Source organism: Lycorma delicatula, chromosome 10 (assembly GCF_047948215.1).
Source record: "Lycorma delicatula isolate Av1 chromosome 10, ASM4794821v1, whole genome shotgun sequence".
NCBI lineage: Eukaryota > Metazoa > Arthropoda > Insecta > Hemiptera > Fulgoridae > Lycorma > Lycorma delicatula.
The window spans coordinates 23,307,975-23,329,614 of NC_134464.1; the positions used below are offsets into that span (position 1 = coordinate 23,307,975).

The 21,640-nt window shown below is 31.0% G+C and overlaps 2 protein-coding genes across 3 annotated transcripts in view; one reads left to right on the forward strand and one right to left on the reverse strand.

The window, feature by feature from the left end:
- Positions 1–21,640, forward strand: part of barc (RRM1_TatSF1_like and RRM2_TatSF1_like domain-containing protein barc) — a 181,421-nt gene that overhangs the window by 12,217 nt on the left and 147,564 nt on the right. For both annotated transcript variants that reach the window (XM_075376757.1, XM_075376758.1), the window contains exon 5: positions 3,574–3,779. In XM_075376757.1, the coding sequence (XP_075232872.1) occupies positions 3,574–3,779 (206 nt within the window). The remainder of the gene's footprint in view (positions 1–3,573; positions 3,780–21,640) is intronic.
- The window catches only part of LOC142331494 (galactose-specific lectin nattectin-like), a 95,134-nt gene continuing 92,749 nt past the window's right edge, over positions 19,256–21,640 (reverse strand). Inside the window, exon 3 of the mRNA XM_075377441.1 lies at positions 19,256–21,390. Within this exon, the coding sequence (XP_075233556.1) occupies positions 21,038–21,390 (353 nt within the window). The 3' untranslated portion in view covers positions 19,256–21,037. The remainder of the gene's footprint in view (positions 21,391–21,640) is intronic.

The following is a 21,640-nucleotide window of genomic DNA, read 5'->3' on the forward strand; positions in this document are numbered from 1 at the left end:
TTTGTTGCTGAGGGTAGGTTGTTTGTGGATTTCTATTCTTGTAGAGTCAAGGAGTACTTTGATGTTTTAAGTGTTATAGATCTGGTCATAGAGCTAAATTCTGTCAATATTGTTCACTTTGTGCGCTTTGGGGTGATGAGTGGCAAGCTTAAAGTGTATCATAAAAAATCTGAAGCTTCTACTTGTGTAAATTGCAGAAGGTTATGCAAGGATTTCAAGCTCTCTTTCAATAGTAAGGACTGTGGTTGTTATTTGATAGCTGTTGAGATGTATTCTAATTTATCATATAGTTAAGTTTGGACGGATAAATTCTCAAGGTCTCATTGCTCAGATCGAGTTAGGTGAAATTGTTGAAAGGAGGTCCCTCGTTATAATTCTTCTACAACTTCCATGTATGGTACAGGGCGATCTGCCAGGATTTATTGGTTGGCAAAAATTTTATACTGGAAGTAACAGTATGTCTGCAGTTCTGTATAGGATGACATTGGATTGTATCTTTTTGGGGCAAATTTCTGATAATCATCATGCCATTGTTAAACTTGTTATTGATGATCCTCATTTCTGTGGTATTAGTTTGTATTTTCAATATAGAGATCCCACTGAAGAACATTTAGAAAGGTGGGATAGAATTCTTGGTCTTGTTGGTAACTGTCCTATAGAGCTAGACGTTGATCTAAAAGCTAAGTCGCTTCTTTGGCATAGTTGAGTTTCAGATGATAGTGGTGAATTAGTTGAAGGCTTTGTTGTGCAGTATGGATTAGAGGTCTTCAATGGTTTTGACGAGTTACCAACATATGTGGAATAATACATGGAAGGAGATTATTTGCTGGAATGAATGTTGATATTACTATTGGTAGGAATATTCCTGATAGATTTAAAGCTTGTTCTAATCCTCATTGATTAATTATTTTTTGAGTTGGTTAGGGAGTTGCAAGACACTCATAAATGCAATGTCCCTGTTCATCAGGAGTGCTTCCTGCAAATTTTGGCTAGTCCACTTTTGGACTAGCCTAAAATTGTTAACATTCTTTCTGCTAGACTGTGTTTTAGAGTGAAGTCTGGGTGATATTCAGTTGGAAGACCTGGCAGAAAGATTTTCTCTAGCTTTCATCGATATTGCTGAGAATTCAATTCCCCTTAGTTCCAGTTGGTGCTTGTTTATGAACTAGACAGTTGTCTTTGTTGAAACAGTCAATGCACCATCTCAGGAGAGTTGCTCAGCAGAAGAATGATCCTGAATGGCAAGCAGTTTTGGTAAATTGACTATCAAAGGCAGTGGTTTGAATATTTACATTTGATCAGAGCATCAAAAAGCGATTCTTGGTGTTCTTTTGTTGGAGAGCCATGAAATAAGGATCCTTGGGGTAGGGCATAAGAATAAGAAAAATATTCTTTTGTCGACCCTCAACTCAGCATGGTGTTGTTTCTAATAAAGCTGAGATTTTAAATATTCTATTGAATGATTTATTACCGAATGATGGAATGTCATTTCATCTGTGAGTCTGAGAGGAAGTTGCTACTTTTTTCTCTGATGTTTTATACATAGAAATTAGAGGCAGAGGTATGTCAGGTAATTTGCATTTTTGGTAGGAATAAAGCTCTGGGTTTTGATGGAATCACAGTGGAGCTCCTTGTCTGTTCTGTCAGAATTTGTGTTGGTACTTTGACTAGAATTTTTAATAGAAGGATCTTTTCGGGCTATTTCCCTGTTTGTTGTAAAAAAGGTGTTCTGAACTTGTTGTTTAAAGGTCATGACAAAGACCGCACTGTGAGCACCTCTTTTATGCCTTTAATACTCCTGTCAGTTATTGGGAAGGTTTTTGAGGTTTTTCTATCTTCATATTATTGATAGATTGTTTTCTAGAATGTTGTTGATGGATGATCAAGTGATGGTTTTGCGTGGAGGGACATGGAAGATGCTATTCTAAGTTTATGAACATTGCTTCTTCTAGCGAGTCTGAGTTTGTCTTAGGTATCTTTTGTACATATCAGGAGCTTTTAATAATTTGTGGTGGCCCTCTACCCTATTTCACCTGCAGAAGTGTGATTGTGTGCATAATGTGCTGAGTGTGTTATATAGTTTTCAACAGTCGAGATGGCGTCTCAGAAGTAGGAAAAACACTATCTAAAGGTTGTCTGGAGTATAGTGAGAGTATAAGTTTTATGACCCTTGCTCCAGGTTTTTGATGTGGTTAAGGTTTCCCAGTGGATGCCACATCGCCACATCATTGCACATGTGGATGATGGGCTTTTGCTGGTTAGATTCAAAGAATGAGATCGAATTCAGAGCAGCCCAGGTTTGCAAGTACTCCACTTGCAGAGTTTGCAACATAAGATGGTGTTTAGCTCAGAGAAAACAACAATGAAGTTGCTCAAGGGCAGACTAGCTGTTACACTACAACCTTGTATGTCAATGGCAGCTCATCAAATTAAGTATGTCCTGCTGCAGAAGTATCTAGGTGTTTTCCTTGTTGAGAATTTTCAATTCAAGAAGCACTTTCAATATGCTGCCAAAAAAAAAGCTTGTTCTGCTTTCTTCAGTGTTCATAAAGCAGCTCACTCCATTTGGGGGCTTAATTTGAGAACCATGCATTTTCTATGTAAGGATGTATGCGAAGCTATAATGCTGTAAGCTGCACCTGTCTGGGCTCATCGAATGAGGTATAAATTTTACAGGAATATTTTCCAGCAGAGTCCAGCATCTCTTATTGTTATTTGTGATTGGTGCCTCGAGATACAGTCCTTGTTATTTCTGGTATTAAGCTCATTGATATCCTTGTGACTGAGCACCAGTTATGTTCTGATGCCAAAAAGATAGATCAATTTACCTCTGAGTGCATAAAAGAAATAGATGACCAAGGTTTCCATTTATGTCAGGTCAGGTGGACTGAATCGTCTGATGGCCATTGTACACATGGTATTTTTCCTTATGTGAGAAGTATGCTAGTGAGGTGGATTTCCCCCAACTGGCATATTACACAGTTTCTTTCTGGACTTGGTGGTTTTTAGACAGTTGCTGGCTTCCTTAGATTCTTAGCTCTGCAGAGGATGGCTGAGGGGATCTGATGCTGTTGTTGATGAGTAGATAGAATAGCAACCCAGGTGGTTAGGGACTTACCTGGGACTTACCTTATTTTTACTTCGTAAAAATAAGCATTTTGGCATTGGCCCTGGTTAGCTGAGATATTCACTGTTAGGATGAGAATAGATGTGTGGAGAGCTTTTAATGGAGCTATGGTGAGGGAAAGTGTAAGCATTGACCTCCTCCTGAAAGCGGACCTGAGCAGAGAGAAATAGGATATGTTTTCCATTAGAGGCTTATTAGATTTGTGAATCTGTTTCTTGATTTTTAAGTAAGTCAGGAAGACTTGGAGTAAATTGAAATGGCTATTCATTATTTTGAAAATCCTTCTATTTTTTATCAGTGAAAATTCTTATAAATTTAACAGTAAAGAAAACACGATCTATTATTTCTATTGGTAAGTTTTTTGGATCTTTTAAAGTGGTGTTGTTAGGTTATTAACACACTTTTTTTATTAGATGTCATTTTAATTTGTCGTTTATTATTTTCAGCATGGTTTGAGATCGATGATCAGAATAATACTAAAGTATATGTCAGTAATTTACCACTAGATATAACGGAGAAGGAATTTGTTGATCTAATGCAAAAATGTGGTCTCGTAATGAAAGATTTAGATAAAAATAAAATGAAAGTTAAATTATACTCTGAACCTGGTACTAATCAGTTGAAAGGAGATGGACTGTGCACTTACATTAAGGTATGTCCTCAATTCAGTTCATTTTTTTAATATTGGTATTTTTTGTTAGAAAGAAACATTAAACATCTAATGGTTTGTATTATACTTATTTTTTGATGTCTGATTTTACATTAATTTTTTTGTTAATGCAATTACTGTTGGAGGAGAGTAGTGTAATCAGGTGGTTTGTTTGTTTGCCTCTCTGACTTCATACTGTCTACACTAGTGTGTATGATTATTTTTTACCAAAGCCATTAATTAAAATACATTTAAAGAATATGTAATAAATGATTAAATATTAAAATTACTATGAACTTGATATGCAACTTAAATTTACACTGAATTTGTAAATATCTTCCTTAGAATTGAGATTAGTACAATGAAAAACTAAATGGAGCATGTTATAAGTAAATTACTAATGTGGTTTGAATATAAAATTAAAAAAAGTTTGAATTTAAGTCGCCTAATTCTTTACTTATTTCCTGTTTTTAACTGACAGGTGGTGCATCCAATTTAAAAAAAAAACATTGTCTGAAAAGTGTGTATAGCCAGCCACTTTTACTATAGAGAAATTCACCATTTCTTCTTTCATAATAAAAATAACTAATAGTATTATTACTCTACTGTAATTTAATAAAACATGCTTATAATTTTTTTTAAAATACAGATATAAAATAAATGAATTTAAAATATGACATTTTAGCGCCATGGAGGTCGGCTATTCTATTTTATTTAGATTTATTTATTTCAATTTTATTGATGTTAATTTTTTTTTTTTGTTTATTATTATTAGTGTTGTTTTTTCAAGTTTGACTTACATTAAATTTTTAATTTATAACCTTTAATTTTGAAGGTAGTCTTTTATATTAAATATTTAAATTTTAGTGTTATATTTTGTGTCAGTTTGAAATTTTAATATCGACAAGCACTGGGATATTATTCTAATAATTTAATTTAATTTTAATCTTTAATTTAATGTTTCATGGATTTTGCTGGATTGTCCTGGCCTTGATTTGTTCTAGGCGCAAGATTTGTTTCATGTATTAGCTCCCTGGTGTTGGCTGCTGGTTGTCTGCTTGATTCAGTAACAAAAAATTATGGCTTTTGTCTTGACATCATAAGGATGCTTTAAAGGATTTTATTTATATATATATATATATATATATAAACCTATATATACTACCTCCCCATTGCAGCTTCACCTACGGTATACTGTTACTTGCGTTTCCCTGTAGAGATCAATTCTTTTATTTTATGTTCTTTAGTCAAGTAACTGGAGATAGGTGCAGCCAGTCACACATACACTTACGGTGGCGTGGCTGTGTTGGTTGTTGAGCCACAGTGGTACAATTTGCACCTCTTAAAAAATCGGAATTAAAAAACCCTAATATGGTTTTTTAATATTTATCTGAAGAGTATTTGCAAGCTCAAATCTACTGAATATTATCTATTTTACTATAGTCGGGATTGGGTAAATTTACAATCATTATTCAAAATTTTGTTTATTTTTTTCATCCTCTCTCAAGGTCGAATTTCAAACATCTAGAAATTGGTTTATTGACGTAAAGATTATACACTCACCAAAAATTAGGTTGATTCTTCATTTATTACTAAGAAATTAAAAAAATAACAAGGTCAAAATAAAAAACCATTTTAAAATTTTTAATCTCAAAATTTCAAAAAAATTATAAACCAATTTTTAGATATTCATATTAAGATTACACACACCAAAAATTAAGTTGATATCTATATCTGTTACTGAGAAATCAAAAAAAAAAAATTTCATTGTTACTCCATTTTAACCTATTAAACTCGGAATTTGAAAGTGGATTTTAATAGTTTGCATTTATACCATAAAGAGAAAGTTTATACAAATTTTCATCAATTTATCTTCAGTAGTTTTTGCTGGGCGTTGATCACTCATGACAAATTATTTTATATATATATATATATATAGCATACCCCATCTCGGCTTTGCTGTAGCCAACCCATTTTTAACAGTATTAAATTGATAGAACTTTTGGGTATATATGATACTTTTTGCAGTGTTTTGATTTTCTGGTAGCAGAATGTATTGACTTTCCAAATTACCAGTTCTGGAAAAGTCCAGAGCTGGAAAACTGCAGGATTAAGAGAATTCAAAAATTCTGTGGACTGCATCTTCACTGTTGATTACAGATTCTACAGATCGATATTTCTTGCTTTGCCCTTCAATTTTTTCCAAACATATTATTAATTTCAAATGCAGAAATATTTCGAGGATTTATGATAGATCTTTCGCAAAGCCACTCACACGCTTACTAATTTCTGGAAATATTGGAAATGAGATTATCCATTGAATGCACAATGGTACCAATATTTTCAGAGACAGAAATGTGTAACCATCATTGTGAGGAAGAGTTCCATTTCCAATGTTTAGTAGTTGTAAAGGAAAGTTAACATTGCCATTGCCACCCCCAAGATGAACTCTCATATTAGTTCTTAAGTTATTAATGAAATCAAATTTCCATAAGGGTGATGATTTATCGCATGCCTGAACAAAATCAGCCATAGTTCCTCTATTGACAGGCATTGTTTGCTGAAAGTCTCCAGCAAACATGAAAGTTATACCAGCCATTAATTTACTGCATGATCTAATATCTTGAAGGGTTTGATCAATGGCTACAATATGAGCTCGATGACTCATTGTGCATTTATCCCACAGTATAAGTTTAGCATCTTGTAAAATTTGTCCGAGTGGACCATTTTTACGAATAGAACAAACAGATTCTTCCCCACACGCAACATTTAATGGTAACTTAGAAGTGGAATGTGCACTTCTCCCACCAATTATAAGTGTTGCAGTTATTCCTAATGATGCTACACAGATTGCAATGTTTTTAATTGAGCAAACAAGAAGCAAGAAGCAGATTGACTAAGAAAGTTTTCACAGTGCCTCTTGGAGCATCTAAGAAAAATATTTTTGGGTTGTTGCTAGCAAGAATCTCATTTATTTCATCAAACGCCTGACCTTGATCTGATACTAATTTAGGAAGATTAATACTTACAAATTCTTTCTGTTCATCAACGTCGAAAGAAAGTCTTGACATTGTATCATAAGCATTAATAACTTCTTGATTATCACGTATTGGTGTTGGTAAACCGAAATCGCATAAGTATTTCTCACTTAACATGATGACAATATCTTCAGTGTCAATGAGACCTCTATTCAATATTTCTTCTGAAACAGTAATCTCAACATTATTGGTTTGATGTCAGATTTGATATAAAATATCTATACAAAACTCTTTATGGAACATTTCCCACAATACATTCAATTAGACAGGATGATAAAAAACTAATATAGTTGCAAATGTATATTTCTCTCAATTTAGGCGAAGATTAACAGATAGAAGCATCAGCAAGCATATCTTTCCAGTGATTATCATTTTCCAATAAGTCAAGTGCAGCACAAGCAGCTTTATATGTTTTTTGTTTTTCCTGTTTAGCCTCCGGTAACTACCGATTAGATAATACTTCAGAGGATGAATGAGGATGATATGTATGAGTGTAAATGAAGTGTAGTCTTGTACATTCTCAGTTCGACCATTTCTGAGATGTGTGGTTAATTGAAACCCAACCACCAAAAAACACCGGTATCCATGATCTAGTATTCAAATCCGTGTAAAAATAACTGGCTTTACTAGGACTTAAACGCTGGAACTCTTGAAGACGCGTTCACCACTAGACCAACCCGGTGGTTTTAGTTTTATATGTTTGGTGTCCTTTTACATTACGCAATAACATATACAGATGAAAGCATTCATTTTGATTTGGATGAATTGTATATACTCTACCCAGAGCAGCGTCCTTTTTGAGTCCAAGAAATCCTTTGATGCAATGTTCTGCACTTTCTTCTGTTAAACTTATTATTATAGGTATATTAGTTAAGAACATCAGGATATAACAGTTCATAGCGAAGTCATTGGACTGACAAAGCTTAAAAAGTGCAATAAGAGTGGACTTCTGTGGGCTTTCAAGAACTTGTTGGAGGTTTTGTTCACTGAAATAAATATATTGATATTTTTCTAAGTGAACAATAGTGGGATAATGTAGATGTATTGGAAACTGGCCTAACGTCATTCTGGTATTAAAGTGTTTCCATGTAAAAAATAAAGAGAATGAATAAAAAAATTTTTTATTTTTATGGAACTTAGTCACGCCATTTATCAAAAACCAAACACAATTTCTGTTTATTTTAAAAATCATTTTTTTTCTAAACTTTTTCTCCCATCACTTCTATAAGGCCATACATTTACTACTTATCAGACCATCTTCTTTCCACAGAACTCAACTGAACTACTTTTTAAGCCATCAATCTCCAACCATCTAACACAAACGACCATAACATTTTACCTTTTTTCCTTCAATTTCCTCCACTGTTTCATTCATTCATTCATCCTTCTTCAACCTAGAGACATGAGCAATTCTTAATAAATCCATCTGAATAGCTAAGATCCTATTTTTATTTATTTCTGTTAGCACCCGTATCTCAGTACCATTTTTAGCACAATCTCTGGATAAAATTTCCAATTCTTTTTAGTCTCATTCTGAAATTCTCTTAGACCACAAAATTAAATACATTATATATATAAATATTTTTTGTTTTTAACTTATTTTATTTTCATTGGTTAAGTACGTAAGACTTGTAGCAATTTTTTTTTTGTTATATTGCTTCATTAATTCTTATTGTAGACAGTGCCAAGTTCCTTATTTTTGCTTTCTTATGTATTTTGTTGACTTTGAAAAGACAGAATAGCTGGATTCAATCTTATGACTGATTATTTTTAAGAAGTAGTGGATCAAACTTATTGTAAGTTTTAGCAAATCCATATAAAATTTAAGAAATTTTTTAGCTGCAATTGCTTTAAAAGTTATTTTTAATAAGATAAAAAGTAAAATTATACATAGGTAGACTGCTTAAAATAATTTTATAGTTTTAAAAGCTAAAATTTCATAGTTTCAAAAAAAATATTTGCTTGATTTAAACAGTGTAATCATAAAGGTAATTTTTTCATTAAGAGGTGAGAAATAAACATTTTCTTTTATTTAATGGAACTAGTATTAGATAAAGTTTCACATAACTAAATAAATGTAAAGCAAGTATCTGTTTGTTGTTTAGTATTTGTTCTTTTGAAGTATGGAAATATATATTTATCTTATACAAAATAAACAATCATTTTTTACTGACTTTAAACGAATAAAAGCAGGATCTGGATTCTTTGCTTTTTATTTCACAATTTCTGTTAGTATATTTAATTTTGAAATCGATTATGTTCTTTTTGTGTTATCCATCCATTACGGAATAAAATTATCTTTAAAAACAAAAAACTAATTAAATAATACTACACTGAAATCTATCATTTTTCCAATTCTTTATTTATCAATCAATTTATCTTGGAAGTTAGTGTATTCTTCCAAGAATGTACAAGCTTTTTTTGTGACTTCAAAGAGTCTAAATTAAAAAAAAAAATAATTGTAAAAGTAATTTTTTTTTTTTCAAGTTAGTTTTTATTAAGTAGTTGTATTTATTTTTCTAATTTTATCTGATTTTACATTTTTAATTTGTGTAATTCTATAAAAAAATGCATATTTATGAAAAAAAAATTAAAGACATGCAAATGTAAAAAAATTTATGTCTTAATAAAAATTATAAAAGTACTGCAAAGTAACAGTATATTATTACTCGAGCTGAGAGCTTCATGCTGACACCCAGTACAGTGTACAGACTGCTACTGGGTGTGATCTAAGGACATGTGCAATGCAGAAATATGAGGATTATTTTTTTTTCAAGGTCTGATCGGTCAGAAAATTAAAACCACCGTGAAAATGAAAAATCTTTTATTTGTAACAAGTACTTACATAGTTACACTTCTCTACATAGTCGCCACTCCGATTTAGACATTTGTCATAGCGTGGTACCAACTTTCCAATACCCTCATCATAGAATGAAGCCGCCTGTGTTTTTACCCATGTTTCTACGCTGGTCTGCTGCTCGATGTCTGTGCCAAAATGTTGTCCTCCTTGCCAGCGTTTCATGTGAACAAGGAGGTGAAAATCAGATGGAGCCAAGTTCGCAGATGGAGCCAAGTCCGGGCTGTATGGTGGGTGATCAAACACTTCCCAATGAAAACACTGCAGGAGCTTCTTTGTTACAGCTGCGGTGTGCAGCCAAGCATTGTCATGGAGAAAGACAATGCCTGATGACAACATTCCTCTCTGCTTATTCTGAATTGCCCTTCGTAGACGTTGAAGAGTTAGGCAGTATGAGGCTGCAGTGATGGTCATGCCACGTTCCATGAATTCCACCAAGAGAACTTCATTCCGGTCCCAGAACACAGTAGCCATACACTTTCTGTTGGAGAAGGTTTGCTTGAACTTCCTTCTTTGTTTTACTGGGAGAATGAGAATGCATCCACTGTTTGGATTATTCTTTTGTTTCTTCAGTTTTGAAATGGACCCATGTCTCGTCCCCTGTGACAATTTTGTTCAAAAAATCTTCTCCTTCATTGTGGTAGCACTGGAGAAACGTTAGGGAGGCGTCCATTCTCATTGTTTTGTGATGGTCGGACAGCATCTTGGGAACCCATCTCGCACACAGTTTGCGGTACTGAAGTCTCTCACTCACAATAGTGCAGAGTGCTGACCTTGAAATTTCAGGAAACGAATCACTCAATACAAAAATTGTGAACTGATGATTTTCTCGAATTGCCTCATCCACTCGCTCAACAAGATCATCGGTTGACACTCGCTTCCATCCCTGACCGCCTGCATCATGAACATCTGTACGTCCTGCTTTAAAGTTCCTGCACCATTGTCGCACTTTGCTGTCACTCATTGAAGTTTCACCGTACACATTACTTATTCGTCAATGAATTTCAGTTGCATTACACACCTCAGCCTGAAGAAATCGAATTACCGCACGCACTTCACACTTGGCGGGAGATGCTATTGTTCTAGATATGTTTAGGTGCTAGCTGCGTGTTCAGAACTAGATGAAGTGGCGTGATTGAAGGCCATACTAGAAATGCTGTGCGACACATATGCACAAAGGTTCATCCGATTTTTGCACAGGTTTTTATTTTGCGACCGATCAGACTTTGAAAAAAAAATAACCCTCGTATGTATTATTTTTTTATCTTATGTTTTGTTTAATCTGTTAAAAATAAATTGGAACAGATGGTAAATATCACTGAAGAGCGTAGTGGTTTTACTGCCAGACAGTCATATTGTGACAACAGCTTGTATAGAAAAATTCAAAAAGAAATAGCAATGAATTTTGACCGACAGTTAATACTGGCTTAATAAATAAGCTTTTTGAAATATTAGGTGGCCAAAACTGTATCTATAAATCATGGAATAAATTTTCTGATTCCTTTGAAATATCTTAAGGTCTTAATGATGATAATTTATTAAACTTTTCATTTGCAGATGATCAAGTTTTTATAGCATCTGATAAATGTTATATAGAGGGTGTTATAAGGAAATTAATGTCTTACATTGGGGACTAACTGTAAATTTTAACAAAACAAAATATTAAGTAATAAAAGTGCTAGTACAAAATCTAGAAATAGAAGGCAAAACAATGCCAAAGATATAAATATTTAACTGTGATTTTAAGAGTAGAAGGTCAAATAAAATAGGGGACAGGATTTGCACTAGGAAGAATTACCATGATGTATTTAATTTTGTGGTCTAAGAGAATTTCAGAATGAGACTAAAAAGAATTGGAAATTTTGTCCAGAGATTGTGCTAAAAATGGTACTGATATACGGGTGCTAAAAGAAATAAATAAAAATAGGATCCACCCAGAGGTCCTGAGTTCGAATCCCGGTCAGGCATGGCATTTTCACACACGCTACAAATCATTCATCTCATCCTCTGAAGTAATGCTTAACTGTGGACTCGGAGGTTAAAAAAAAAAAGAAAAAAAAAAATAGGATCTTAGCTATTCAGATGGATTTGTTGAGAAATGTTCATGTTTCCAGGCTGAAGAAGGATGAATGAATGAATGAATGAAACAGTGGAGAAAATTGAAGGAAAAAAGGTAAAGTGTTAGATGGTTGGAGATTGATGGCTTAATAAGTAGTTCTGTGAAAAGAAGATTGTCTGATAAGCAATAAATGTATGGCCTTATAGAGGTGATGGGGAAATAAAAGGTTTAGAAGAAAATGATTTTTAAAATAAACAGAAATTGTGTTTGGTTTGTGAAAAATGGCGTGACTAAGCTCTATACAGCTAAAAAAATAGGCTCTATATCATTTTACTGTAATAATCAAATTCTAAGCAATGATGATCAAGATGCTGATGATAAAAACAGTCTTCAAATTCAAATTGTCAAAATAAATGATATATTATTTTGCCAAAGATTTTTTGGGTTAAGGTGTGGGGTAAAACTTACAAAAAAAAATTCAAAACTTAAATGGATTGAATTGTGAATCTCCACCTGTTTTGAAATCATTAAATATGAGGTTAGGTATTATTTAAAAATTAATAAGCGCTATCTTTTCTTTAAAATTTAGAGCTATCTAGTTGTTTTTTCTTCATTTTAGTTTCTTTGAATGTATTTTTACATCTTGTACATAAGTAGAGAAGCTGTGATGTGGTCCTTAGACCCAAAGGAAATTTTTCTACCATGAGATCATAAAGTTTGGTTGATTTACTTAGTACTAAAATAAAAAAAAAATACATTGTACTGTATTGAATTTATTAGTGAATATTGGGTGTTCTTGGATTCTTTTAATTGGTTTTTGACTGCTATTAATTTGAGCTTATATACCCAATGAACTGGTAGTAGACTCGCTGGACACTGGCAGATCCCTTACCAGATCTAATATACTCATAAATGACAAGGAAACATTAGCTTCTCATATCTACATCATATCACATCACCAAAGAACCCAATGGGATAAAAGGAATCAAAGATTGGGAGATAGGCTGGACATTTGAAAGATATCCTTAAAAAACTAGTCACCTTTGTGAACAGGCTCAGGCGCTGTTAAGGAACACTAATTTTTTCTTGTGTTTGTGCTCAGTATTTAAACTATATATGTCTTAACTATAGATGTCTTCATTTGTAATTAGTGTACTCAGCAACTTCTAATTGATGTACCGTAACTCTAAAGACTTAATTTTGAGGTAATTTTTTCACTTTTTTAAAAATTATCGTTTTTCACTTTTGAAAAGAAGGATTGGTTAAAAAAATCGATTTCGTATATTCTTGTCATTGAGTTATGCCTTTACAAAATTTTATTCACTTGGCTTTCAAAATTTTATTTTATTGCACTTGATTGCAGGATACTCTAATTTATTATGAAACAAAACAAGCCATTGCATCTCATTGAAATAAAATAGGGAAACTACAGGACTTTATTTTTGGGTTAATTAAATTATTCAAATGTAGAAAGCTTAAAGAGAAGTTAGGCTATAAAATTAAGTTGCAAAAAAAAATAGTATGCATTTTAAATAAAAGAACCATTAAATTAATTTGAACGCTAGCCAGATCATTAAATTTTAATGCATGTTGCCAAGCTGCATCAGATTGTTTGAATGATCCAAAATATTTTTGGATATAAAGAGAGAAATTAATTTTTCTCTCATAAACAATTGTTTAGAATTTATATATTTTGGGGAAATATTTTCACAAGGATAATAAATTACTTTTTTACCTTTTTTTAAATCATTTAATTAATTTATGTTGATAGTTTTATTATTTGGCTATGGTTTGTTACATATTTTATATTTGGGATGCAATGAAATTACTATGGAATGCATTTTAAACTGAATGCACTATAAATATAAAATTTCTATCACATACTGTTTTAAGTGTATAAGTAATGAATGTTTATCTGTCAAATGAAGGTGTAAAATATACAGTTTTTAATTGGATAGATAATGTGGAAGTTTCTCAAAAAAATAATGTGGCTTTTAAAAATTTCACCATTACATACTGCAGTAAGAGTGTAGGCACTGAGTTTTGTTTGTTTATGAAAATTGTGAGGTTATAGTTTGGTGATAAAAGAAAACATGATTTTTAGCTTTAATAAGTTTGCTAAATTTTAAAGACTTTTAAAAAGTCATTTTATGTACCCGTATTAAAATCAATTATTTTGATTCATTTTAATTAATTTAGCAAAACTGTATTTATATAATTAAAAAAAATTTTAATGCAAAATATATTACTTTTATAAAGTTTGTCTATATTCTTAAAAAAAAAAAAAATGTTCTGTTGGACATCTTGCACACATTAAATTTCAGGATGTTGTTTTTGCCATTATTTTAGCATTGGTAAACCTTTAAACAAACTGAAATCTTATTTCTCATCTACTATGTCCAAATAACCTTTAAACAGTGTTAACAAATTTAATAGCAGAGATTTTAAAATTAAAAAACATATTTATTAAGAAAATTGAAAATAATAGTTGTGTCATTGAAATCAAGTATAAATTTTATTCCAGTGACATTCAGGTATGTTTGTTAAACATGAAAATATGATGATAGTTCTAATGCTCCATGATGGTTATTTCAATCCCATTTCAATATCCATTAGAATGATGCAGGCCCGTTAAATTTTAAGTGAAAAATTTTAAAGAAATTGGTTCAGTGTTAAGCAAAAACCATTTAACAAGCCTTCTGTTAAATGAAGTTTTTGTACCTGAAAACCTGATGCTGTAAGAGCTATGATTTTATGAAGCCAATATAATAATATGTATTTTTAAAGTAATACATATACCGATTGTCTTCAGTAAATGTATTGTTAAATTATAACAGGCCAGTATTGATTTGATAACAAACAAAATGTGCTTTCAAAATCTTTTCCTGTGTTAACAAGGAATATTATGATGTAAGGATCATGAGAAAAACTTATTCAAAAATCTTCAGGATTGGCCTATTTGGTGTAGAGTGAAGCTTAAAAAAAATGAACTGTACGTCAAATTTAGAACCTCCTCCATTTTTGAAGTCATTTAAAAAATATAAGGGTTTTCAAAAAAAAAAAATTACATTGTTTTTTGGATCTAAGAAGTTTCTTTCAAAAATTCAGGAAATGTTAAATTTTGTAAGCTGTGTTAATAAAATTCTATATGAGTATTTGTAATACTGCATTTATTAAAATAATCTTACTATCTTTCTTGGAGTGATCATAACATCAGTAGTTTTCACTACGTTTTTACACAAGTGTCTGAATCACAATATTTTTCTGAGCAATGTTAATTGAATGGTCTTCAGAAAAAATGTAACACAGTAAGATCTGGGAGTCCTCTAATTATTGAGGAAATTTCTAACCCCTTTGCTAAAATTTGGTGATACTCTATCCTATTTATATGCAGCCAGGATCATAAACTTTATAAATTTCATCTGTTTACAGGAAAGCAGATTGTTGCCAGTAATATCTATCTGTAGTTTTAATGTTTGGTAGTTGTGATAATTTTTTCTGTGAAGAAAAACAGTCCTGTAATGTTTGTGTAACTCAGTTCTCACCAGACTTGCATTTCAGATAATTTTTGGAACTTTCTCATTCAGTTACCTTAATTCCCAAATTTAACAGGTATGCAGATTTATGCTGTGTGTGACACAAAAGTCACATCATCTGTAAACGTAACATGTTTTAAGAAATTTTCATCACCTGACTTGTCTAGAACTGAAATTGACATATTTTGTATGGTCCTTTGGTTTAATTTTATGTCTTGGTTGACATTTCTATACTTATAATTGCAATCTCCAATGTGTAATGTTATTTAAAAAGGATTTAGGATTACCAAGCTTCAAACAACAGGTAATTGATGACTGCAGATAGCTAATAGAAGACCATTGAACACACTCAACATGTTTTTTGACAGTGCTTGGTTTTCAGGAGATTTATCCTTTTCTACTGTTCTTGGCTCTTTAAAATTTTTAAACCATGAGTTATCAAGTGATGTTGAAACTATTGTACTGTATATTTCCCTAAGTTTACACTGAACAATAACAACAAATTAAAATGTCATGACCTGTGAGATGTGCTCTACTATTTCTTATGCATACACTTGTTATCATTAAACAAGCAAAATGCTGCTTGTGTAAGATTCAGCATCGCTAATTATATATAACTTAATTTCTTTTTAATATAATCAAACAATTACCTTTGTTGGTCCATTGAATGAAAGGTTACAGGCAGTTGAATGTTGTGTTTCTTTTTTTGGAAACCCTTTATTTCATTAATCATGAATAAATTAGGATATATGGATTGCTGTAATGCAGTGATTCTCAATCTTTTTAGCTCCTTAAACCCCAAAAAATAAAAAAATATATATAATGAATATTTCATGACCCCCCACCATGAAATGTTTTGGGGGTCCCCCCACCATGAAACATATGTTATATATCCATGAAACTTATGTTTTATGGTTTCTTAGGGCTGTCTGTTTGTATTCAATATTTGAATTACTATAGTGTGTGTGTGCTTCAGCTATTCATGCCAATTGCCATAAAGCAGATTGTAATTTTATTATTTTAATTGATTATATAATGTGATATATCTTTGTTTATTACAACAATTATATTGTGCCCAGGCAATGATTTCATGGAAACAATTTTCACCCCCCCCCCAAAAAAAAATCCTACAACCCAATAAAATCTAGTTAAGACTGTTTAGATGTGTTGATAGCGACAGGTATAGACATGCATTTATGAGCAATTTACAGATTTGAACTTGTGTGTGTGTATGTGTGTGTGTGTGTGTGTGTGTGTGTGTGTGTGTGTGTGTGTGTGTGTGTGTGTGTGTGTGTGCTCCTTGTAATTTGATCTGCTTGCATAATATTCTCTGTGAGACCATCATGTTCGAACATGCATACATGTTTGAACATGTCGTGCTCTGAACAGTATTAAAAAAGGTATAAGGGATTGCAGAATGTTAATTCGGTTTCAAATGCAAAGTGTGCATTTTTAAAAGTATAGTTTCATTGAAAATAGTAATAATAATTGAGGTTTCAGTTTTTTGGGTGTGTGCAGTTAAACATCATAACTGGTTTTTTTTTCAATTAGATTCTTATGCAAAATGGCTAAATTTGTGAAAAAACGAAGTGAGCCATCTACATCCACTGAATCTGTTGGTAAAAGAACAATATTTACACTAACAGTTATTTAAATTAGGCTTTATCTCATTGAATGGAAAGCCACATTGTGTTGTTTGCTTTCAAGTCCTCTTTGATGACAACATCCGAATCATAAAAGCAAACCCTTGGAATCTTTTGAAAAAAAATTACTCACCACAACAAGCTTCTATTTGTAAATCAAGCCATACTGATAAAAGTACATTTGAAGTATCTCATAGCATTAAGAGTATGGCTTATATACCCATATGCAATTGATAGGATTAGTGATTTAATATGCATAGGAGAAGCAAAAAAATTGAAAAAAAAATTCTACTTTCTAATGACACAGTATCAAGATGATGTGACTGCCGTTGTTCATGATTAGATAATTAAGCAAGTAGTTTCAAGTGAAGTTTTTAGTATTCAGTTTGATAAATCAACAGATGTGGCCAATATTTCTTTCAGTTCTTTTCTTTTTGTTAGATATGAATGCGATAGGGACAGACGAAATGATTTTGCAAATCAATACCCGGTCATGCAACAGGACAATGTCTTTTTGATGTTTTTTATGAAATTACTAAAAACCATAACATAGATTGGACAAAATGTATTGCAGTTTATAGTGATGGTGCGAAGGCGATAACAGGAAAGAACAGTAAATTTCTGGAAAAAATCAAAAAATCCTCTTATATCAAGGGGAAATGGACGCACTGCTTCCTTTACAGACATGCTCTTGTCACAAAAATATATGCCAGAAAACCTCAAACAAATTCTTTGTAAAGATGTAAAAATGGTTAATTTTATTAAAAGTCAACCAGTACAGAATAGACTGTTTGTTAAACTATGTGAAGAAATGGGCGAAAAGAAAAGTTTTCTTCTTTTCCATACAGAAATTAGATGGTTATCGTGAGGGAAAGTGTTAACCATTGGAAGTTCGAGATGAATTAATAATATTTTTCCAGAATAAACAAACATCATTCTCAATGCTTTTAGAGAATAATGAGTATGTATTGCTGTTGGCTTACTTAGCTGATGTATTTTCACATTTAAAAGACTTGAATATGAATTTACAAGGACATGATAAAAATATTTTCTTTATGACATAAAGTTCATACTTTCATTAAGAAGCTTGATATCTGGATTATTTTCCTTCAAACTAAAAATTTTGATATGTTTCCACTCAATTTCGATTAACTTATATTGAGAAAAATTTGGAGAAATTAAGACATTATTTTTCATCTCATTTTGGATAGCATGAAGATGCAGTTGCTGCATGAGCTGAAAATTCAATTGGCGGAGTATTTCCCAGAAGATAAAAATGATTTCTTGAAGAGATGGATACTGAATCCATTTATTGAAAAGTTTGCGAAGTTACCAGTTCAGATACATGACTCACTCATCGAAATGTGTGCCGATAAACTAATACAACTGCAATTTACATCTGAATATTTATGTATGTTTTGGCTTGCTCATCAAACTGAATGTGGAAATTTTGTCATAGAAGCATTGAAAATATTAATCCCTATTGTCACTTCTTACCTCTGTGAAAAGGGTTTTTCATCTGTGCTAAAAACTAAACATAGGAATCGTCTTTTATCACTTGAAAACAATTTGCTTTTGTGTGTTTCTGACATAGATCCATGTATGGAAAAACTTTTAAATGAAAAACAAATGCAACCATCTCGTTAATTTATTTTCTTTACATGTGCACTTATAAATGTAAGCAAAATAGTTGTAATAATTTTTTTCTCATAGAATGATCTCATTATTAAATTTTAGCAACATGGCACCATTAGTTTTTATATAAAAATATAAATAATGAAAATACAACTTACCAACAATTATAAGTGTTAAATTTATTGAAGCACTTTCAGACCATCGTCCATCTTTAGGAATATGAACCGGATTAAGTTTAAAAATGTTAAAATATTTAAATGTTTTATATCATAACATTTGGTTATCACTGTGTAAAAACATAAGTGCCAAAAGTATAGTAACAGTCAAAGTAAAACATGTCATATCATTAAAGGAATCTCAATTGTTGTGTTGTAACAATTGAGATTCCTTTAATGGCATTACATATTTTTACTTTGACTGTTACTATATTTTTAGTACAGAAGTTTTTATACAATGACAATCAATTGTTGGGATATAAAACATTTTTAAACTTATTCAATTGCATATTCCTGATAATGGACGAAGATCCAAAAACACTTGAATAAATTTTATCAAAAGTGATAATTGTTGGTAAGTTGTATTTTCATTATTATTTATGTGTAAAGTTTAGGTGAATTTTGCAACCCCCCCTTTCATATCACCAGGGACCCTCAGGTTGAAAAATGCTACCATAATGGAATATATTTTTAATGATGAGAGTTATAACAAAAGTTTTAGTGAATAATTTTTTTTATTTATCAATAAATTAACTATTGAACATCGGTTTCTATCATTTAATTCTGTATTAACAAGGTTAACTGTAATCATGAACACGGGGTTCATTCTGAGCATCCTCACATTTACAATAATAAAAGATGAAATGTAGTTTCTAAAAGTATTTTCTTATAAGAAGAATAGATAAAGTACCAATTAAGACAACAGAAAACATACCAACATATATTAAAAATAACCAACATATTTTAAAAATAATGCCAACTGTAATGAAATAATATATTTATTGTAGTTTGTTATGCAAACATTTCAAATTGATATGTTAAAAGTATGACGTGACTCATTAATAATAATTATTGTTATGACTTATTATATTTTAACTTCTCATTAGATGTTAGGTTATATGTTCTTTAGAATTACTATTTATTTATGAGGACTTCAACAACATAATATATGATTCTGTAGCAAGCAATATAATTCTTGTTTTTATAACACTGCTGCTGTTAATTTTACACTAGATTAATTAAGTGTATCAATTTTTATGAAATAACTATGTATAAACCTTCGATATCTAAAAAAATGCATTTATTTTTTGTTGTTTAGAACTGCTAGATTGTTTTAATTTTTTTTTTTAATCTGTTTTCAAGTAAAACAGGTTTTTATATAAACTTAATTAAATATTAAATTTGTGCAATGAAATAATTTATAATAAATCACTGTTAAACTTGAAAAGTATGTTGTTATTCAGTAACAAATAAATATTATAATAAACCTAATACAATAATATATACATATTTGTATATCAAATTTATACCTAATACAAATTTATATCATTAATGATAAATTGCTAAATCTTTTAATTCCTGTTGTTACCTGTTTATTATTATAAATTATTTTGATAGTTGTTATTATTATAATTATTACTGGGGACAGGTAAAAATTACTTTTATTAAAAATGAAGGAAATTAAAGAGAGTATATATTTCAAATACAAAAATAAAGTGTGCAGTCATCCTTTACATTGAGTATGAAAATATAGTAGTAGAAATACCTTAACTATAGCCATTATTTTCATAATATATTTTTTCTTATATCTTTTGTTGAAAACCAAATGTAAGGTTAATGTCCATATATATGATAGTAATTTGCTGTGGAAATGGGTAGGCCATTTAACCAGATGGAAGATGGTTGGCTCCCAAGATAATATGTATGTTTCCGGACCCATACATACATATATATATATATATATATATACATGTGTGCTTTTCTGTAGTTCTTGCTACAGAACTAAGAGATGCAAATTGATACAGCCACAAATTCAACAAAGTTGAACAAGATTTGTGGTAATTTCCGAGCCAATCAATTTACTGAAACCTGTGCACATGGCAGTTATTGTAGCTGGGAATTATTGTTGCCATTTAAGTTATAAAAGAGGGTATGTGCAAATGATTCCTGACATATAGCCAGTTAGGTTAGTAAAAACAGCAATTATAATATATCGAAAACTGACAAATAAGTCATGGAAATATGTTTTCTTTGTCGATTAACATCATTGCTTGAACTTAATGAGATTGTTCATTGCGAATTTGAATTCAGTCATATGATGGAAGAAGGGTTTAAAACCAACTCTCTACTACATCATTATTAATGTAAAAAAAATTAATAAATATTTATTATAATACTTGTTAGAATATATATTAAACAAACATGTTTATGTAAATTTAATTCAAAAGTATAACAGTAAAAAAACACAGGATGTAAAAAAGGATTAATTTTTTTAAATTTATACTGTATTGTTGTTTGTTATACTTTGTTTACGATTCTTTTGTTTCTTGCCTTTACCTTTGTTTTTTCCTTTTTTTTTTTGTTTTTTAACTTTTTTCAATATATCTTCTGGTTTTGAACCGATGTTTCGTAATGGTGTCTCGCATATATAATGTTTACTTTCTAAACAACTCGCCGATTTCCACCTGTATAGTACCATTGGATCCATCGCTATGCAGTGCCATTCGTTGTTTCCATTTTTTCTTGATTTTCGGGTGAAACCTTGATATTTCAGCCGTTTACCGGTTTCTCCCCAGACCCAACATTTTTGTTCCCAGTCCCAGATTCCTCCAATCCATCTCTCCAGTCGTGCTGAAATCAATTATTTTACATATTAAAATTAATAATTATAAATAGACTAGTTAACTTATTAATTTGTCTCATAAAAATGTATGTTTCTTTAATCTCTTGGGTTTTAATTTACAATGGACATTTAAATTCCAGATCATTAATTTATTACTCTTATTTGAAGCAAAAATAAAAACAAGGAAATATATTAATAAATTTATAGTTACAGTGGTCACTAACAGTTGTGGATGTATGAAATAATTATTTTTATTAA